The 15,250-nt window shown below is 52.7% G+C and overlaps 1 protein-coding gene across 1 annotated transcript; it reads left to right on the top strand.

Annotated features, from left to right (window-relative positions):
• The first annotated feature begins 4 nt into the window (after positions 1-4).
• Positions 5-13,752, top strand: STIP1 (stress induced phosphoprotein 1). Its single transcript, XM_004770196.3, has 14 exons — positions 5-137; positions 3,802-4,011; positions 4,474-4,615; positions 4,956-5,097; positions 5,994-6,162; positions 7,420-7,546; positions 7,636-7,738; positions 8,022-8,142; positions 9,347-9,443; positions 9,596-9,720; positions 12,267-12,303; positions 12,484-12,587; positions 12,723-12,895; positions 13,267-13,752. Exons 1-14 carry the CDS (start codon positions 129-131, stop codon positions 13,337-13,339), a joined length of 1,632 nt encoding a protein of 543 aa, XP_004770253.1. The 5' UTR covers positions 5-128; the 3' UTR covers positions 13,340-13,752.
• Positions 13,753-15,250: the final 1,498 nt, after the last annotated feature.

Raw genomic sequence — 15,250 nt, forward strand, 5'->3', positions numbered from 1 at the left:
CAGTGAGCAGGCGAGGAAGAGGCGGGATCCTGGGGTCCCGGCAGCTTCTAGTAGGTTCCAGAAGGCGGCGCGTGCGGTTGGGAACGCGGAGCGGACGGAGTCGATTCAACGGGGTTCCGGGCCGGGCTATGGAGCAGGTGAAGGGGGAGGGGCGGCCCAAGGCCCCGGGGCTCCTCGGACACCGGCTGAGGCCGGGCCGCGGGTGGAGGAGCGGGGCGGGGCGGGCGCCGGTCGGGGCGGCGGTCTGGGGTCGGCCGAGCAGCGGCCGCGGCGAGGGCGTGAGGGCCGCGGCCCACCGGGCGGGAGGTGAGCAGTGTAGCGAGGCGGGCCGCGGGCAGCGCCGGGTCCACTCCGCGCCTGCCGGCTCTGTGAGGAGGGCCGGCGGGCCGGCGACAGTTCGGCCTACGTCCGGCCCGCGGCGGGAAGAGAGGCCGTGGCCGGGCCCGGAGGCCTCCCGGGAGGTGGCTCTCGGCTCAGCGGAGGGGGCGGGGGGGACATGCTGGGGGCGCTGGGAGGGATGGAGGTGGGCGAGACGCCTCGGGAGAGGCGTCAGGGGTACCGCGTCCACACCGGGGTACTCGCCGGCTGGGAGAGCGGGCACTGCCGACGGAGAAGCCACGGGGACTTGGACACAGTTAACTTGAGAAGGAATGCGGGGACGGGAATACGCTGGAAGTGGCCAGCTGGGGGAAATCCTACTCTTCTCCATCTGGAAGGGCCGGGGTGGAAGAGCGGAGAGTGAAGGTTTGGTGAGCGGCGGGCCGGCCTCTCTGCCTGATGCAGGAAAGGGATGGTGCCGCCAAAGTCCTTGGAGCGGCTTCCATCTCTACCAGGGTTTTACAGATGTGTGTGCCGCCCCTCCCTCCTTTCTTTTCGGTTTTGTGTGTATGTGATTGGAGAGTAACTGAAGACTGATATTTCTGGAAGGTTGGCTTCTGATTACACAAGGAGGAATCGGTCGCTGTAGAGGATCTAGGCTATGTAGATAAGCAGCAAGAAGTAAGTTATTTGTCTCGGCTCAGCGTTTTTAGGGACCGAGTTTGTAGCTGCTGCTGGTTGCTTTCCGCCGCTTCTCTATATCCTCGGCGGCCTGGAGATTGTGAACGGCCCGGAGAGATTTTTTCCGCAGTCGGACACTGTCATTGAAGTGTAGCGGTTCAGCAGGGGCGAGAAAATCGGCCCCTTCTTTTCAGTGTATCTGCAAAGCCTAGTGTTGGCTTTCTTCAGGTATAGCCATTGGTGCTTTGATCAAATTTAGAGCCTCTTTAGTAAAACAGTGGAAATGGAGGGATGATAAATTTTCTGTTCACTCTGGATAATTAAATTGCAGCTGGGATTAAATAGGCTACGGTAGAGACAAGAAAAAAAGACTTCTAAAGTGAGAAACACAGTTCTTGGACCTTCAGAAAGGGGTTTGCTTCTCCATTTATCAAAATAGGAAAAAAAAAACTTTTTTAAAGTTGAGGTGCCCATTGTAGATGGAGCAGATGTGCAGGTACACTGTGAATGAATGACTAAACTCAGGGCTGCGACGTTTGCCACCACCAGCGACTGGCATTTTAACTCCGGGTGTGTCCCAACCTACTCCAGAACTCATTCACCATGTGATTCCTCTGCCTTTGCTTTTCATCTGCAATTGGGACATCTGTATTCCAGTTTTCAGAAGTACTGAAGTTGGACAGATTGGAGTGTCCACGATTTCTTCTTAGTACTTTTCAAATAAATCCCAAGGTAAAGTACTTTTTATCTTAGACCCAGTGCAGAGATACAGCTGTGTAACATATTTAACAAAATAGCGCCTGGGTGGCTCAGTTGTTAACTGTCTGCCTTTGGTTTAGGTCATGATCCCAGGGTCTTGAGATCGAGCCCCACCTTAAGCTCCCCGTTCTGAAGGAAGCCTGCTTCTCCCTCTCCGACACCCCATGCTTGTGTTTCTGCTCTTGCTGTCTCTTTCTGTCAATAAATAAAATCTTAAAAAAAAAAAAAAAAGTAGTGCTTGCTATTATGTGCATTCTGGGCTGGTATCCCCCCACCCCTTTTTTTTTTAAGATTTTATTTATCTGACAGAGATCACAAGTAGGCAGAAAGGGAGAAGCAGGCTCCCCGCTGAGCAGAGAGCCCGATGTGGGGCTCTATCCCAGGACCCCGAGATCATGATCTGAGCTCAAGGCAGAGGCTTTAATCCACTAAGCCACCCAGGCGCCCCTGGGCTGGTATTTTCTATTCTATCTTTAAGTGCTGGTCATGACCTACAGACTTGATTTCCATACCTACTGTGGGTCAGCACTCAGTTTGGCAAATGATGTTTTGTAGGGTAGGCAAGGATTTCATGGAGCTGTTCTCAGCTGCATCACAATGCTAGCGGAGTTTTAACTTTTTACTTTGTGGTGTCCTTCCTGGGTTCTAAGATTTTTTTTTTTTTTTAAGATTTTATTTATTTATTTGACAGAGAAAGATATCACAAGTAGGCAGAGCAGCAGGCAGAGAGAGAGGGAGAAGCAGGCTCCCTGCTGAGCAGGGAACTTGATGTGGGGCTCCATCCCAGGACCCCTGAGATCATGACAGAAAAGCAGAAAAAAGCCAAAAGCGGAGGCTTAACCCACTGAGTCACCCAGGCGCCCCCTGGGTTCTAAGATTTTTATCCTTTGCTAGATTTGGCGGTCTTTTCCTTTATTTTTTCCATTTTTAAAATTGTAAAAAATTTTTTTGAAGATTTTATTTATTGGACAGAGATCACAAATAGGCAGACAGGCAGGCAGAGAGAGAGGGGGAAAACAGGCTCCCTGTGGAGCAGAGAGCCAGATGTGATACTCATCCCAGGATCTGAGCTGAAGGCCGAGGCTTAACCCACTGAGCCACCCAGGCACCCCTGGCGGTCTTTTTCTGACACATTTTTTTCTCAAGGTCATCTAACCTCTCTGGTTAATGGGTGGAACATTCCTGGTACGTGTGCCTCAGGGTTCCAGAATGGCTTGCATCTGTATGTATTGGGCCATAGCTGGATGATAGAGAATGATTAGTAACTAGAATGCATGCTTGATCTCACCAAATGTGTTTGCATTTGAGATGTGGCCCTTTCACTCCTGTAGGGCATCCTTCTTAGGAGAAGCCCTCTAATTTAAGACCATGTTTTGAATATTTGAAAGGATGAGAGATAAAACTGCTAGTAGTGTTTCATTTTCTTGCGTACTTTGTATAACATTTGAACAGGGCAAAAACCGATTTGAGGGTCTAGCTGTTTACTCACTAAGGAGCAGAGCAGTGCTCTGCCCTGCCGTGAGAATGGAAATAGAGTCTTCCATGATGGTGGGTGAGCGTCTTGGTGCTCCCAGAGAAGCGGGCGGGAAGCCTGTAGGTTGGGAGCATGTGTCCGGACACGCTTCCTTCTATTCCTTCGTGAATCCTTCTGTGAGGAGCAGTGTGGCTCCTGTGTTTTGGTTTATCATTTGGGCTTCTTGACAGTGTAAGCAAATGAATTTGTTTTCCCATGAAAGGACCTTGTGAGTGTGCCCTTCATCAGCCCTAAGTAGAGATTTGGGGAGAGTGGCTGGGATTCCAGTTCACACTGGAGCTAGTGGAGAGCAGAGTCAGGCTTTTTTTCCTGGCTACTTACTGTTTTCTGGTTGGTTCCAAAAGGTGTGGGAGATGGTAAATGAATTCATTAATGGGTTCTTTCTTTCGGTGTGTAAAGTAACTCTTTTGTCGTGATAACTGAAGACAGGTAGAATTCACTTAGAAAATTGGGACCAAGCAAGTGTGTTAAAGGAGAGAAGAACTACACTGGCTGTTCTTCCCCCTCAGGTAAATGAGCTGAAGGAGAAGGGCAATAAGGCCCTGAGTGCGGGCAACATCGAAGACGCGCTCCAGTGCTACTCGGAGGCCATTAAGTTAGACCCCAAGAACCACGTGCTCTACAGCAACCGCTCGGCGGCCTACGCCAAGAAGGGCGACTACCAGAAGGCCTATGAGGATGGCTGCAAGACCGTGGACTTGAAGCCTGACTGGGCCAAGGTAAGCTGTGGGCGCGCTGGGCTCTCCGGACTTCGCAGAAATGCTCTCCGGTGCGCTGGGTCTACACACGGGGCCCTCCTGACCCGGCCCGTTGTGTGTCGCTGCGGACGGATGGCGGCATCCTCCCCGTCTGCGCGGGGGCCTCACGCTGACGGCACAGGCTGCCAAGTCGGAGATCAAGTCCGTTGTTGAGACGGGCCTTAGCGCGAGTGCTGCTGAGACAAGTGAGCACCGGCCAGGGTCCTGAGAGAAGCGGCGGTGGGGAGAGGGCGTCTTTGCTCTGTGGCTGGAGTCCTCGTTCTCAGTCTCGGCGGCGTGCGCTGCTGCTGCTGCTGTTTTTCGGCCATGGCGCGGACGCCTGTTTGTCTTGTGAAATGTAGAGCACGTTCTTCGGAGTTCATCTACTGGATTTGTCCCTAGGTGGCCTTTATTTTGTTTTGTGTCTTTTTTTGCTGGTTTAAGGGCTATTCGCGGAAAGCAGCAGCTCTTGAGTTCTTAAACCGATTTGAAGAAGCCAAGCGAACCTACGAAGAGGGTTTAAAACATGAACCAAACAATCCTCAGCTCAGAGAGGGCTTACAGAACATGGAGGCCCGGCTGGCAGGTAGGCGCCAGTGCACTGCTGGTTCTTTTTCTTTTTTTTTAAGATTTTATTTATTTATTTGATAGAGATCACAAGTAGGCAGAGAGGCAGGCAGAGAGAGAGAAGGAAGCAGGCTCCCCGCTGAGCAGAGAGCCCAGTGCGGGGCTCGATCCCAGGACCCTGGGATCATGACCTGAGCCAAAGGCAGCGGCTTAACCCACTGAGCCACCCAGACGCCCTTCTTTTTCTTTTTTAACAGGGTTAACTTTGAGTTTCCCCACGTACGTATCAGGCTCAGAGGCTACAGGGGCGTCGTGGCTCAAACCGATTTCTATAACGTGCTTTCCTTTGTTTGGAACAGAGCGGAAGTTCATGAACCCTTTCAACATGCCTAATCTGTACCAGAAGTTGGAGAATGATCCCAGGACCCGGCCGCTGCTCGCTGATCCCACCTACAGGGAGCTGATAGAGCAGCTACGAAATAAGCCGTCCGACCTGGGCACGTAAGTCAAGGCAGCGCGGTTTGCCGCTCGAAATGGACGAAATGGACGTAAACATTGTGCTTTGTCCCTGGAATGTTATGGCAGGGCGTGGAGGGGGTGGGAGCCCCTCCTTCAGACAGCAGGGTTTCTGTCGTCCTTTCTTCTCTAATAAACGGTGGGTATTCGTTGGTTGGTTTTTTATTTCTGGAAAGGGTCCAGTGGTACATGTATCAGAATAATTTGGAGTTTTCTTTTCTAAGCCTCCGTCCGCCTTCACTGTTTTACTGTAATTCTGATCTGGTACCAACTCTGTCCTTCCCGTGCGCACCAGATGCTGTCTCTCGGCACACTGGAGCAGGAACTGCTGGTTGAGATGAGCGTCAGGTGTAAAAAGCTGTTATTTCCTAAGTCACGCTGGTGTCTGTGACTCCTGAGATGAGATGGAGTATACCTGTAGTTCAGTGCTCTGTGTATCTGCTGCCTCCAAGCAATAAGTTTGAGGGCACCTGGGTCGCTCAGTGGGTTAAGCCTCTACCTTCGACTCGGGTCATGATCTCAGGGTCCTGGGATCGAGCCCCGCGTCGGGCTCTCTGCTCAGCAGAGAGCCTGCTTCCTCCTCTCTCTCTGCCTGCCTGTCTGACTACGTGTGACCTCTCTCTCTCTAAATAAAAAATACCTTAAAAAAAAAAAAAGTTTGAGGGCTCGTACCTCATCTTAGGCGGATTATTGGAGGGTGGGGTATCCCCAGGGGTGGCTTGTGGCCAGAGCACAACCTAGCAGTTTTTCTGTGGAGGAGACGCTCGTATACGGTGATCTGAAGCTTAGCAGTCAGTGGGGGTTTAAAATCAGTTGCAGGGAAGAATAATTATGGTTTTCTTTTCTTTTCTTTTCTTATCTTTTTTTTAAATCAATACTAGGAAACTGCAAGATCCCCGGATCATGACCACTCTCAGCGTCCTGCTGGGAGTGGACCTGGGCAGTATGGATGAGGAGGAGGAAGTGGGAACGCCTCCCCCACCTCCTCCTCCCAAGAAGGACACTAAGCCAGAACCGATGGAAGAAGATCTCCCAGAGAACAAGAAGCAGGTCTCGTTTTTTCTCCTTACTGTCAACATTCCTAAACAGGCTAGTCAGCTGGCAGTCCCTGTCAGCGGGAGCACTGTGGGTTGGGGCGGCTGTAACGGTTTTTGAGCATCTGGTTGCCGTCGTTACGAGAACGGTCAGTGTGTTAAAAGGTTGACTTGCCAAGCGATCTCCTAAGCATGGTGGATCTTGGGCTAGTGGCCCGGGTGCTGGTCAGGGCAGGCCGGTGGAGTTGCGTGTGGGACCCTTGTCCCCCTGGGGTCCAGAGGAATGTCTACGCATCTGACTGAGGCTCCTGTGTTCTGGTTGGATGGGCGTGTAGTTGAAAGTTGTCCAGTTAGCAACACAGTCTCCCAGAGCGGGAGGCATGTGCTTACACGATTTTATTTCCCTCCTTATAAATGGGAACAGCAGATTGTTTCCAGATTTAGCACCATCAGTTGGGTACGTGTTCGTTGTTCAGGGTGTCTCAGAGCTGGAAAAGAGCCCCGTGATGCGGGTGGTAGCGCGCTCTTCTCTGGAGACCTGTGCCCTTGGGTGGGCAGCCCCTTCTCCTCCTCTCCCTAACCCTCTGCTGCTGTTTCCTGAAGACCCCTGCCCCTGGGCGGCCCCTTCTTGTCCCCTCCTCGCTCCTTTGCTACTGTCCCCTCACAGTTGAGACCCCAAGGTGACTGCGCAGCAGGAACTGATTAGGCGCAGCCTCTCGCAGTAAAACCGGGTGCAGGACTTCTGTCCTCTTGGAGGTTGGTGCGGGCTGGAGGGGTTTCCTCTCCCCTGGAGAAGCTCTCTGCTTTTCAACAGCCTCAAGGAAAGTAGATGGAAAGGGGGGGCGCTCCAGAGGAAGTGGAGATGAAAGGTTTTTTTGTTTTTAGGGTTTTTTGTTTTAAGATTTTATTTATTTATTTGACAGATCACAAGTAGGCGGAGAGGCAGACAGAGAAAGAGAGGAGGAAAGCTCCCCACGGAGCAGAGAGCCCGATGTGGGGCTTGATCCCAGGACTCTGGGATCATGACCTGAGCCGAAGGCAGAGGCTTTAACCCACTGAGCCACCCAGGCACCCAGGAGATGAAAGTTGTAAATTTTCTGTTCCAGCAGTTAGCCCTTCCCTTTTCAGTCCATAGCTGGTTGAGGAGAGGCCGGCAGATGTGGAGACTGGTTTGTCATACGTGCTGTACAGGATCGGGGACAGGTGCCAGGCTCTTGCTCTCTTTGCCATCTGGGTTTGATTTGCTCAGTACTCCTTCCACACTTCCATCTAGGCGCTGAAAGAGAAGGAGTTGGGGAATGAGGCCTACAAGAAGAAAGACTTTGACACAGCCCTGAAACACTACGACAGAGCCAAGGACCTGGACCCCACCAACATGACTTACATGACCAACCAAGCAGGTGAGGCCGAGGCCAAGGGGTAAGCGTGTCCTCCGGCGGTCCTGGGGAGAGACCAGGACTGACTCTTCCTTAACCGTCCTGCCTGGCAGCTGTGTACTTCGAGAAGGGCGACTACAGTAAATGCCGGGAGCTTTGTGAGAAGGCCATCGAAGTGGGGCGCGAAAACCGAGAAGATTACCGACAGATTGCCAAGTACGCGTGCCCTTCCGGCTGTACCTCACGTGGTGTGGAGGGGTCGATGGCCGAGACTTATATGTTCCTGCATGGGGAGGAGGGTTGCTGGCCACACGACCTGCTCTGTTAACAGTGGCCTGGAGAGGAGGCCGCAGGCATCGAGACAAAAGGTGTTTGGAGGGCGTAGTGTCCTAGCAGTGTTGGGGGCCTTGTTCCTAGTTGCTGCTGTCTTTGCTCTTCAGGAGCTGACCCTGTCCCTGCTCTGCCCTTAGCAAACTCTTCTCTTGCTTGTTTTTGTCAGAGCTTATGCTCGAATTGGCAACTCCTACTTCAAAGAAGAAAAGTACAAGGATGCCATTCATTTCTATAACAAGTCTTTGGCAGAGCACAGAACCCCAGATGTGCTCAAGAAATGCCAACAGGTAGGTACAGAAAGAACAGGGATGTTCTCTTAAATTATTACTACTTGTAGTTGCAGGTGCTTATTAGCAAACCTTAAGTTTTTGGAAGTAGCGTTTTTTGGTCTAGAGTTTTATAGAACATCCTTGTCATTTGACAGCAGTAAGGAATAACGCGGGTTGTTTGCTGTACTTTTTTACTGGCCAAGATTTTGACCTTCCGCTGAGGGTCAGTGCACTGAGTATTATGGTTCTTATTCGAACTTTTTTTTTTTTTTTAAACCTTACACAACCAAAGTGTGTGTTGTGCCAGTTGTCATAAAGTGTGGTGGGAGGGGTGATTATATTCACGAAAAGATTGGGTCAGAATGTTTTTTTTTTTTTTTTTTTAAGTATCATTTATTTGGGGGGTGCCTGGTTGACTCAGTGGGTTAAGCTTCTGCCTTCGGCTCAGGTCATGATCTCAGGGTCCTGGGATTGAGCCCCGCATCGGGCTCTGCTCATCAGGGAGCCTGCTTCCCCTCCTCTCTCTCTGCCTGCCTCTCTGACTACGTGTGATCTCTCTCTCTCTCCCAAATAAGTAAGTAAAAATCTTAAAAAAAAAAAAATCATTTATTTGGGAGAGTGCTTCTGCACACATGAATGGGAAAAGGGGCCGAGGAAGAGGGAGAAGCAGCCCCATGCAGGGCTCAGTCCCCAAACGCTGGGATCATGGCTTGAACAAAGTCAGATACTTAACCAACTGAGCCACCCAGGCGCCCCAAGAATAGTCAGAAAATTTTGTTATGGACACGTGGAATATTTTTATTATCTTGCTTGTCTTTTTTGTTGTGTTTTGTATGGGGTTGGTTTTGTTTTATTTTGTTTCTGTTTTTCTGTTGTTTTTTTGTTTTGTTTTGTTTTGACGGAGGGTCAGAGGTGAGTAGAGAGACTCTTCAGGCTCCACGCCCAGTCTAAGCCAAAACGAAAACAGTTGGATGTTTAACCCAGTGAGCTACCCAGGCACTCCATAGTGATAATGAAGAATGTGTCGTTTTTTAAGTAATGTCCGCACCCTGTGTGGGGCTTGAACTCAGCCCCGAGATAAGACTTGCATGCTCTTTGAACAAAAACTAAAATGTTGCCCATGGTACTTTCTGGAAATCAGAGTACAAGTCAGGACTTTTTTAGTGCAGTATTTATATTCGGGAGACTTAAAATGATCATCCAAAGGGTTATCGTTTCTTAGGCGGAGAAAATTCTGAAGGAGCAGGAGCGGCTGGCTTACATAAACCCCGACCTGGCCTTGGAGGAGAAGAACAAAGGCAACGAATGTTTTCAGAAAGGTGCGGTGCGCCTCAGGCCGGGGCGCTTGCGTGAGAGTGGCGCGGCTGTCCCCTGTGCCCTGGCTGCCCGTGCGCCCTAGTCCCTGGTGTGTGTGTGATGGGGGCGGGGGGTTGCTTTTTGCTTTCTAAACAAGTTTCTGTTTCTTATTCAGGGGACTATCCCCAGGCCATGAAGCATTATACAGAAGCCATCAAACGGAACCCAAAAGATGCCAAATTGTACAGCAATCGAGCCGCCTGCTACACCAAACTTCTGGAGTTCCAGCTGGCGCTCAAGGTGGGCAGGTGGGGACGCAGAGTGGCCGCGTCTGATTGGCCTGCGGGTGAGAAGCGCGGGCTTCCCGCTTCCCGAGTTGTCACCAACACCCGCTGGAGGCTCTTCCTTGATCTTAGAGTCAGGGTGGTGGGGTATGTGCGGTGTTTGTAAAATGCGGTATCGAAGTGTGCTCTGTCCTGGCCCATCAAGCTACATTAGTGATTGGGAGCATTTGGAAAAATGGATCCTGAGGGGGAGCCTGTGGGGCTCCATCAGATAAGCTTGTGGCTTCACTCAGGTCACAATCCCCACGCGGGCTCCCTGCTCAGCGTGGAGTCTGCGTCTCCCTCTGCCCTTCCCACTCGCTCCTCCCCTGGGTGTGTACACTCCTTCACTCGCTCGCTCTCAAAAAAAAATCTTTAAGAGAAAGAAAACTGGATCCTTTTCCACCTTCTGTGATGCTAGCTACTTCTTCCTTCGTGATCCCCCTCTTCTCTGTCCTGAGCTGCTCAGCATGTGCGGCCGTGGTACCCAGCACGTTCACACCGCGCACAGCCCTCCGCACTGTGCACCTCTGGAACCTCGTCATCTTCCCAAACTGGAACCGCAGCCTTTCTGCACTAACTCCCCGTTCCCTCTCCCCCGGCTCCCGGGACAGAGCAGCCACCATTCTGCTGTCTCTGTGAAGCTGACTCCTGTAGGGACCTTCTGAAAGTGGGACCGTCCAGTGCGTGTGCTTTCGTATCAGGCTCCTTCCACGAGCACCGTGTCTGCGGGGCTCCTGCGGTAGCCGAGGTCCGCGTCGTCTCCCTTCTGAGCGCTCAGAGCTGTTCGGTTGCACGGACCTGCCCCCCTCCTGTCCCTCCTCTGCTCCGTCGGCGGCCTCAGTGGCCGTTTCCCCCTTGTGGCTACTGGGGTCCTGTAGCCGTGGCTGGGGTGTGCAGTGCCTGTTGGGGCCTCAGCTTCAGTTCTTTGGGGGTGAAGTGCTGTGTCACTGAGTGGTTCAAGGTTTGGATTTTTTTTAAAATTATTTTTATTTATATATTCTTTGGGGAGACCGCAGTATTGTTTCCCACAGTGGTTTTATCATCTGCTCTGACTTCTTGATGAGGTCAGTTAGCCCGTGTGCTGTTCTCAGTCACGCTGAGCGTGGTCAGGTATGGTTCTGTCCGCACCGTGAAGGGGGTTTGTCCCCACTCTCTTGAACACGGGCTGTCCAGGGCCTGTTGGTGATTTTTAAACTGTTCCCCAGGTGATTTTTAAAATGTCCAAGCTTGGAGCACTTTTTTTTTTTTTTCCTTTTTGGGTTAAAGATCTTGCTTATATATTTGAGTGCCCAGGTGGCTCAGATGGTTAAGCATCTGCCTTCAGCTCAGGTCATGATCCCCAGGTGTTGGGATCGAGCCCCATGTCAGGGTCCCAGTTCAGCGGGGTATTTGCTTCTCCCTCTCTCCCTGACTCTCCCTGGTTGCATTCTCTTCCTACCTCTCAAATATATGAATAAATTAGATTTTATTTATATGGGGGGGGTGGGGAGAGAACATGTGTGGCAGGAGGGGCAGAGGGAGAAGCAGACGCCCCGTGGAGCGGGAAGCTGTATGTGCTGGAGACCAGGACCCAGGTGCCCCAAGTCTAGAGCACCTTACTACCGTAAGGTGACAAAATGTGACTTGTGCGGAGACCCCCAGTACCTGAGTCCATGATAGTTTTTGTTATTGGTGCCACTGTGTTCTGGGCCCTTGTCTGGTTTTTAGAGATGTCACTGCTGTGGTATAAGGGCGACATCAGAGCCAGGTTGGTTCGCCAGGTGGCCACCTGTGAGGGAGAGCGCTACTTCCCCAGCTACCGGACCATTTCTGGGCTAGCTTTATGCCAGAAAAGGTGGACCTGGGCCTGGGTGTGAAACGATAGTGTATGGCAGTTTTTTCCCCAGAATTTTCCATTTCAAAGGCACTTCAAACAAAAATACCCAAGCACCTGTGCGTCCTCCACCTCCTTGAGTGGTGGATGAGTCTTTGCCAGACCGTTTGTGAAAGGGAATGGGAAACGTTGGGCGCACCACGCCTCCGCTCTAGAGTGCTCTTTTCCTGAGGCGTCTTTAAAGCCCCTGATAATAGCGGGACGAAGGTCGGGAGGCTGGGTGCTGTGGGCCCCTTCAGATTTCCCCACTTGGCCAAAACTGCACATTTAAGCTGTCGTGATCGAGGCCCATGGATTTCATCTGGTTCCACGTGTATTTTCTCTCTCTCTCAGACTAGAAGTTTCCCACTGTTGGTAGGATTTTGCATAAAGTCACCCTTTTGAAGAGTCTGGGCTCCTTGTCTTCCTTGGGGTGGTCCGTAGTCGGGATTTGTCAACGCTCGTGGTTTCACTTAATTTGCTTTTCTATCCTCTGCTGGACCTTCTGTGAAAGGGCCTGGGTGTCCGCGTTAACGGAAGCTCGGGAAACGAGACAAACTCGTGGGTCTGGACGGCGTGTGCCGCCGGTCATTCCAAGGGATCCCTCTGCCTTCAGATAGCTCGTAGGAAGGAGCAAGCCTCACTTTCTCCTCTTCTCTCTCTTCCAGGACTGTGAGGAGTGTATCCAGCTGGAACCGACCTTCAGTAAGTGCTTTTCCACTGCCGCCCCCACCCATGACCCCAGCGGGGAGATGGAGATGGAGTGGGGGATGGGAGCTAGCATCCGCAGGCCTGATGGAGACTGGGGTTCCCCGGGGCAAGGTGGACGTGGCAGCCTGCAGAGCCCCGTTCTGAGGACGCCCCACTTTTCCCACTTCTCTGTAGTCAAGGGCTACACCCGGAAGGCAGCCGCGCTGGAGGCCATGAAGGACTACACGAAAGCCATGGACGTCTACCAGAAGGCCTTAGATCTGGACTCCAACTGTAAGGTGGGGCCGCTCCTGCTTCCTTCGGCCTGTCTGGCCTATCGTCTCCCCCCTTCTCCACTCCCTGTTAGCTGGCCTGGTGGAAGCAGTGAACCGGTCGGTGCTAACGCCCCCCTCTCTGGCTTTGCTGGGGTGCAGGAGGCGGCGGACGGTTACCAGCGCTGTGTGATGGCCCAGTACAACCGCCACGACAGCCCCGAAGACGTGAAGCGACGCGCCATGGCTGACCCCGAGGTGCAGCAGATCATGAGCGACCCGGCCATGCGGCTCATCCTGGAGCAGATGCAGAAGGACCCCCAGGCGCTCAGCGAGTAAGTGAGGCTGGGGAAGACGAAGACAGGAAGGCTAGCAGCCGGGGGCACGAGGCTGGTGGGGGGCTACCGTGTCTGGCTTGCGCACAGCCGGATCACCATGATCGCCGGAGCGCTCCGTCGGAAAGACCCACTTTGCTGGGAGAGCGGCCTCAGCTTCAAGCTGTGTCCGAGGGTTTGTGCGGAGCAGGCCTGGCACGGTGCTGCCTGCGGGCTGGCCAAGGCCTTCCCGGAGGGGTCTTCGCCAGGCCTCCCATTCGGCCGCCTTCTATTGGGCCTTGCGTGGGGTTTGCATTCAGGTGTCTCCGAGAGCAAGTAAGACGTTTTTAGGTTAAGTCTCGTTTCTGACGATTTCGCTTTTCGTTCGTCAGACACTTGAAGAATCCTGTAATCGCACAGAAGATCCAGAAGCTGATGGACGTGGGTCTGATCGCAATTCGGTGATGACTCGCTCGTCATCCCCTCCCTTCGCCCTCCTGTGGAAAGAGGAGCTGGGACCGCGGCAAGCAGCGCGGAGCAGAGGGGAGAGCAGGGGAGAGTGAGCAGCTTCTCTCTATATATTTATATAGACCTACGTGGAAGATAGAGACTCGTGTTTGCGTTACTCGCACCGCCGCTGCCTCTGGGCCCTCCCAGCACACGCATGGTCTCTTCCGCTGCCCTTGGGTTCCCTGTTCCCTTCCCCGCCCTCCGTCGCCGTCTCAGCTGCTCTCCCATAGTTGGTTATTTTTTATTTGGGGCAGTGGGCCTGTGGGGATGGGAGGCTGTTCTTCCCCGACCTCGGGTCCCAGCTGTCGTCACATTGTTAACTCCACGTGCCCTTCTCCAATAAAACAAGCCAGTCGGGCGTGGTTATACATTGGCATGTCCTTGTGATTTTTTTTTTTTGCCAAGTGACCCTGAAGTACCTGTCCCACAGGGGTTAGAGCCTGAAGTGTGTGAGAGGTGGGAGTGTCCGCTGCCTGGCTGCTTTTCCAGGGAGGTGGGTCTGTGGGTCTGGGCGTGCCTCGGTCACTAGGTGGCACTGTCGCCCAACGAGCTGCTTAAAGGGAGCCTGGGGCCTTCCCTGCCCAGAGTGGCGCCAGCTCCAGAGGTCCAGGTCCACATTCAGGTGCTTTCCCGCCCTGTCCACGCTTCACAGTCTGCTCTCAGAACCAGAAACCAGCTAGATCAGGAACGCTGGGTCCCACCCCAGAACCACAACTTTCCCATTGGTAGAGGCTTCAGACCTCTGTCTCCAGAGACCAGATCTGCCAGCGGCTCCAGTCTTAGTTTTTATTTTACTATTATTATTATTTTTTAAGATTTTATTCATTTATTTGACAGAGATCGCAAGTAGGCAGAGAGGCAGGCGGGGGTGGGGGGAAGCAGGCTCCCCGCTGAGCAGAGAACCTGACATGGGGTTCGATCCCAGGACCCTGGGATCATGACCCAAGCTGAAGGCAGAGGCTTTAACGCACTGAGCCACCCAGGCGCCCCAACAGTCTTAGTTTTTAAAGAACTCCCTGCTCCTGAGGCGCCTGGGAGAGGCTCAGTCATTGGGTCGTCTGACTCGGTTTCAGCTCCGCTCATGATCACAGGGTCCTCGGATCAAGCCCTGGATGGGCTCTGTGCTCAGCGGGGAACCCGTTTGAGGATTCTCTCCCTCTGTGCACACAGGTTCTCTCTCTAAAATAAATCTTTTTTAAAAAAAACCACTGCTCTCACTCTTAGCTCTTTGCTCAGAGGAGGCTCCTCTGCATCTGTCCTCAAATCCTGGTTCATCCTGCACCGGCTGCCTCCGCCGGGCAGCCTGAAGTTTAACCCTGGTGAGGTCAAAGTCCTGTACCTGACATGCTCTGGTGGGGTTACTGTCTGCCCTGGGCCCCTGTCTGTTGGCCCCACTGTCCCCAAAAAAGGTCAGTAATGACATGGCCAGGGCAGTGACTGGAAGGGCCCGAGAATGACTGTGAGGCTGTTGAGGACAGGCCCAGGTCCTGGCGGGACCTTGGGCTGCTGCCTGGATGATCACAGCCCTCAAGGAACCGCCGAGAGAGGCAGAAGAACATTAAACCCAGTCCAAATCCTCACTTATCCTGTCAACATTGCCGGACAGATGCAGCCCCAGTCTTCAGCTAGAGAAATCTCTGGAACCATCGAAGAGGTCCTAGAGACTGCCCAGTCCGTGGGCTGCAGTGTGTGGTGCCCAGCCAGTGGAGAAGTACCAAAGAAACCACTTCGATAAAGGATCGTTTGACAACCAAAAAAAAAATGCCTCCCTGCTCAACTGAAAGGTTTTTGATTACACTTGAATGTGGTTGCAGCAAGCGATTTCTACAGCCCTGGACTGGGGTGGGAGTGAGACTTCCTCATTTG

Source organism: Mustela putorius, unplaced genomic scaffold, assembly GCF_011764305.1.
Source record: "Mustela putorius furo isolate JIRA1106 unplaced genomic scaffold, ASM1176430v1.1 tig00000127_pilon_pilon_pilon, whole genome shotgun sequence".
Classification (NCBI taxonomy): Eukaryota; Metazoa; Chordata; class Mammalia; order Carnivora; family Mustelidae; genus Mustela; species Mustela putorius.

Coding starts and splice junctions, on each gene's coding strand:
- STIP1 (XM_004770196.3), top strand. Junction 7,547..7,635: donor TTACATGACCAACCAAGCAG/GTGAGGCCGAGG, acceptor CCTGCCTGGCAG/CTGTGTACTTCGAGAAGGGC. Junction 9,721..12,266: donor AGTTCCAGCTGGCGCTCAAG/GTGGGCAGGTGG, acceptor TCTCTCTTCCAG/GACTGTGAGGAGTGTATCCA.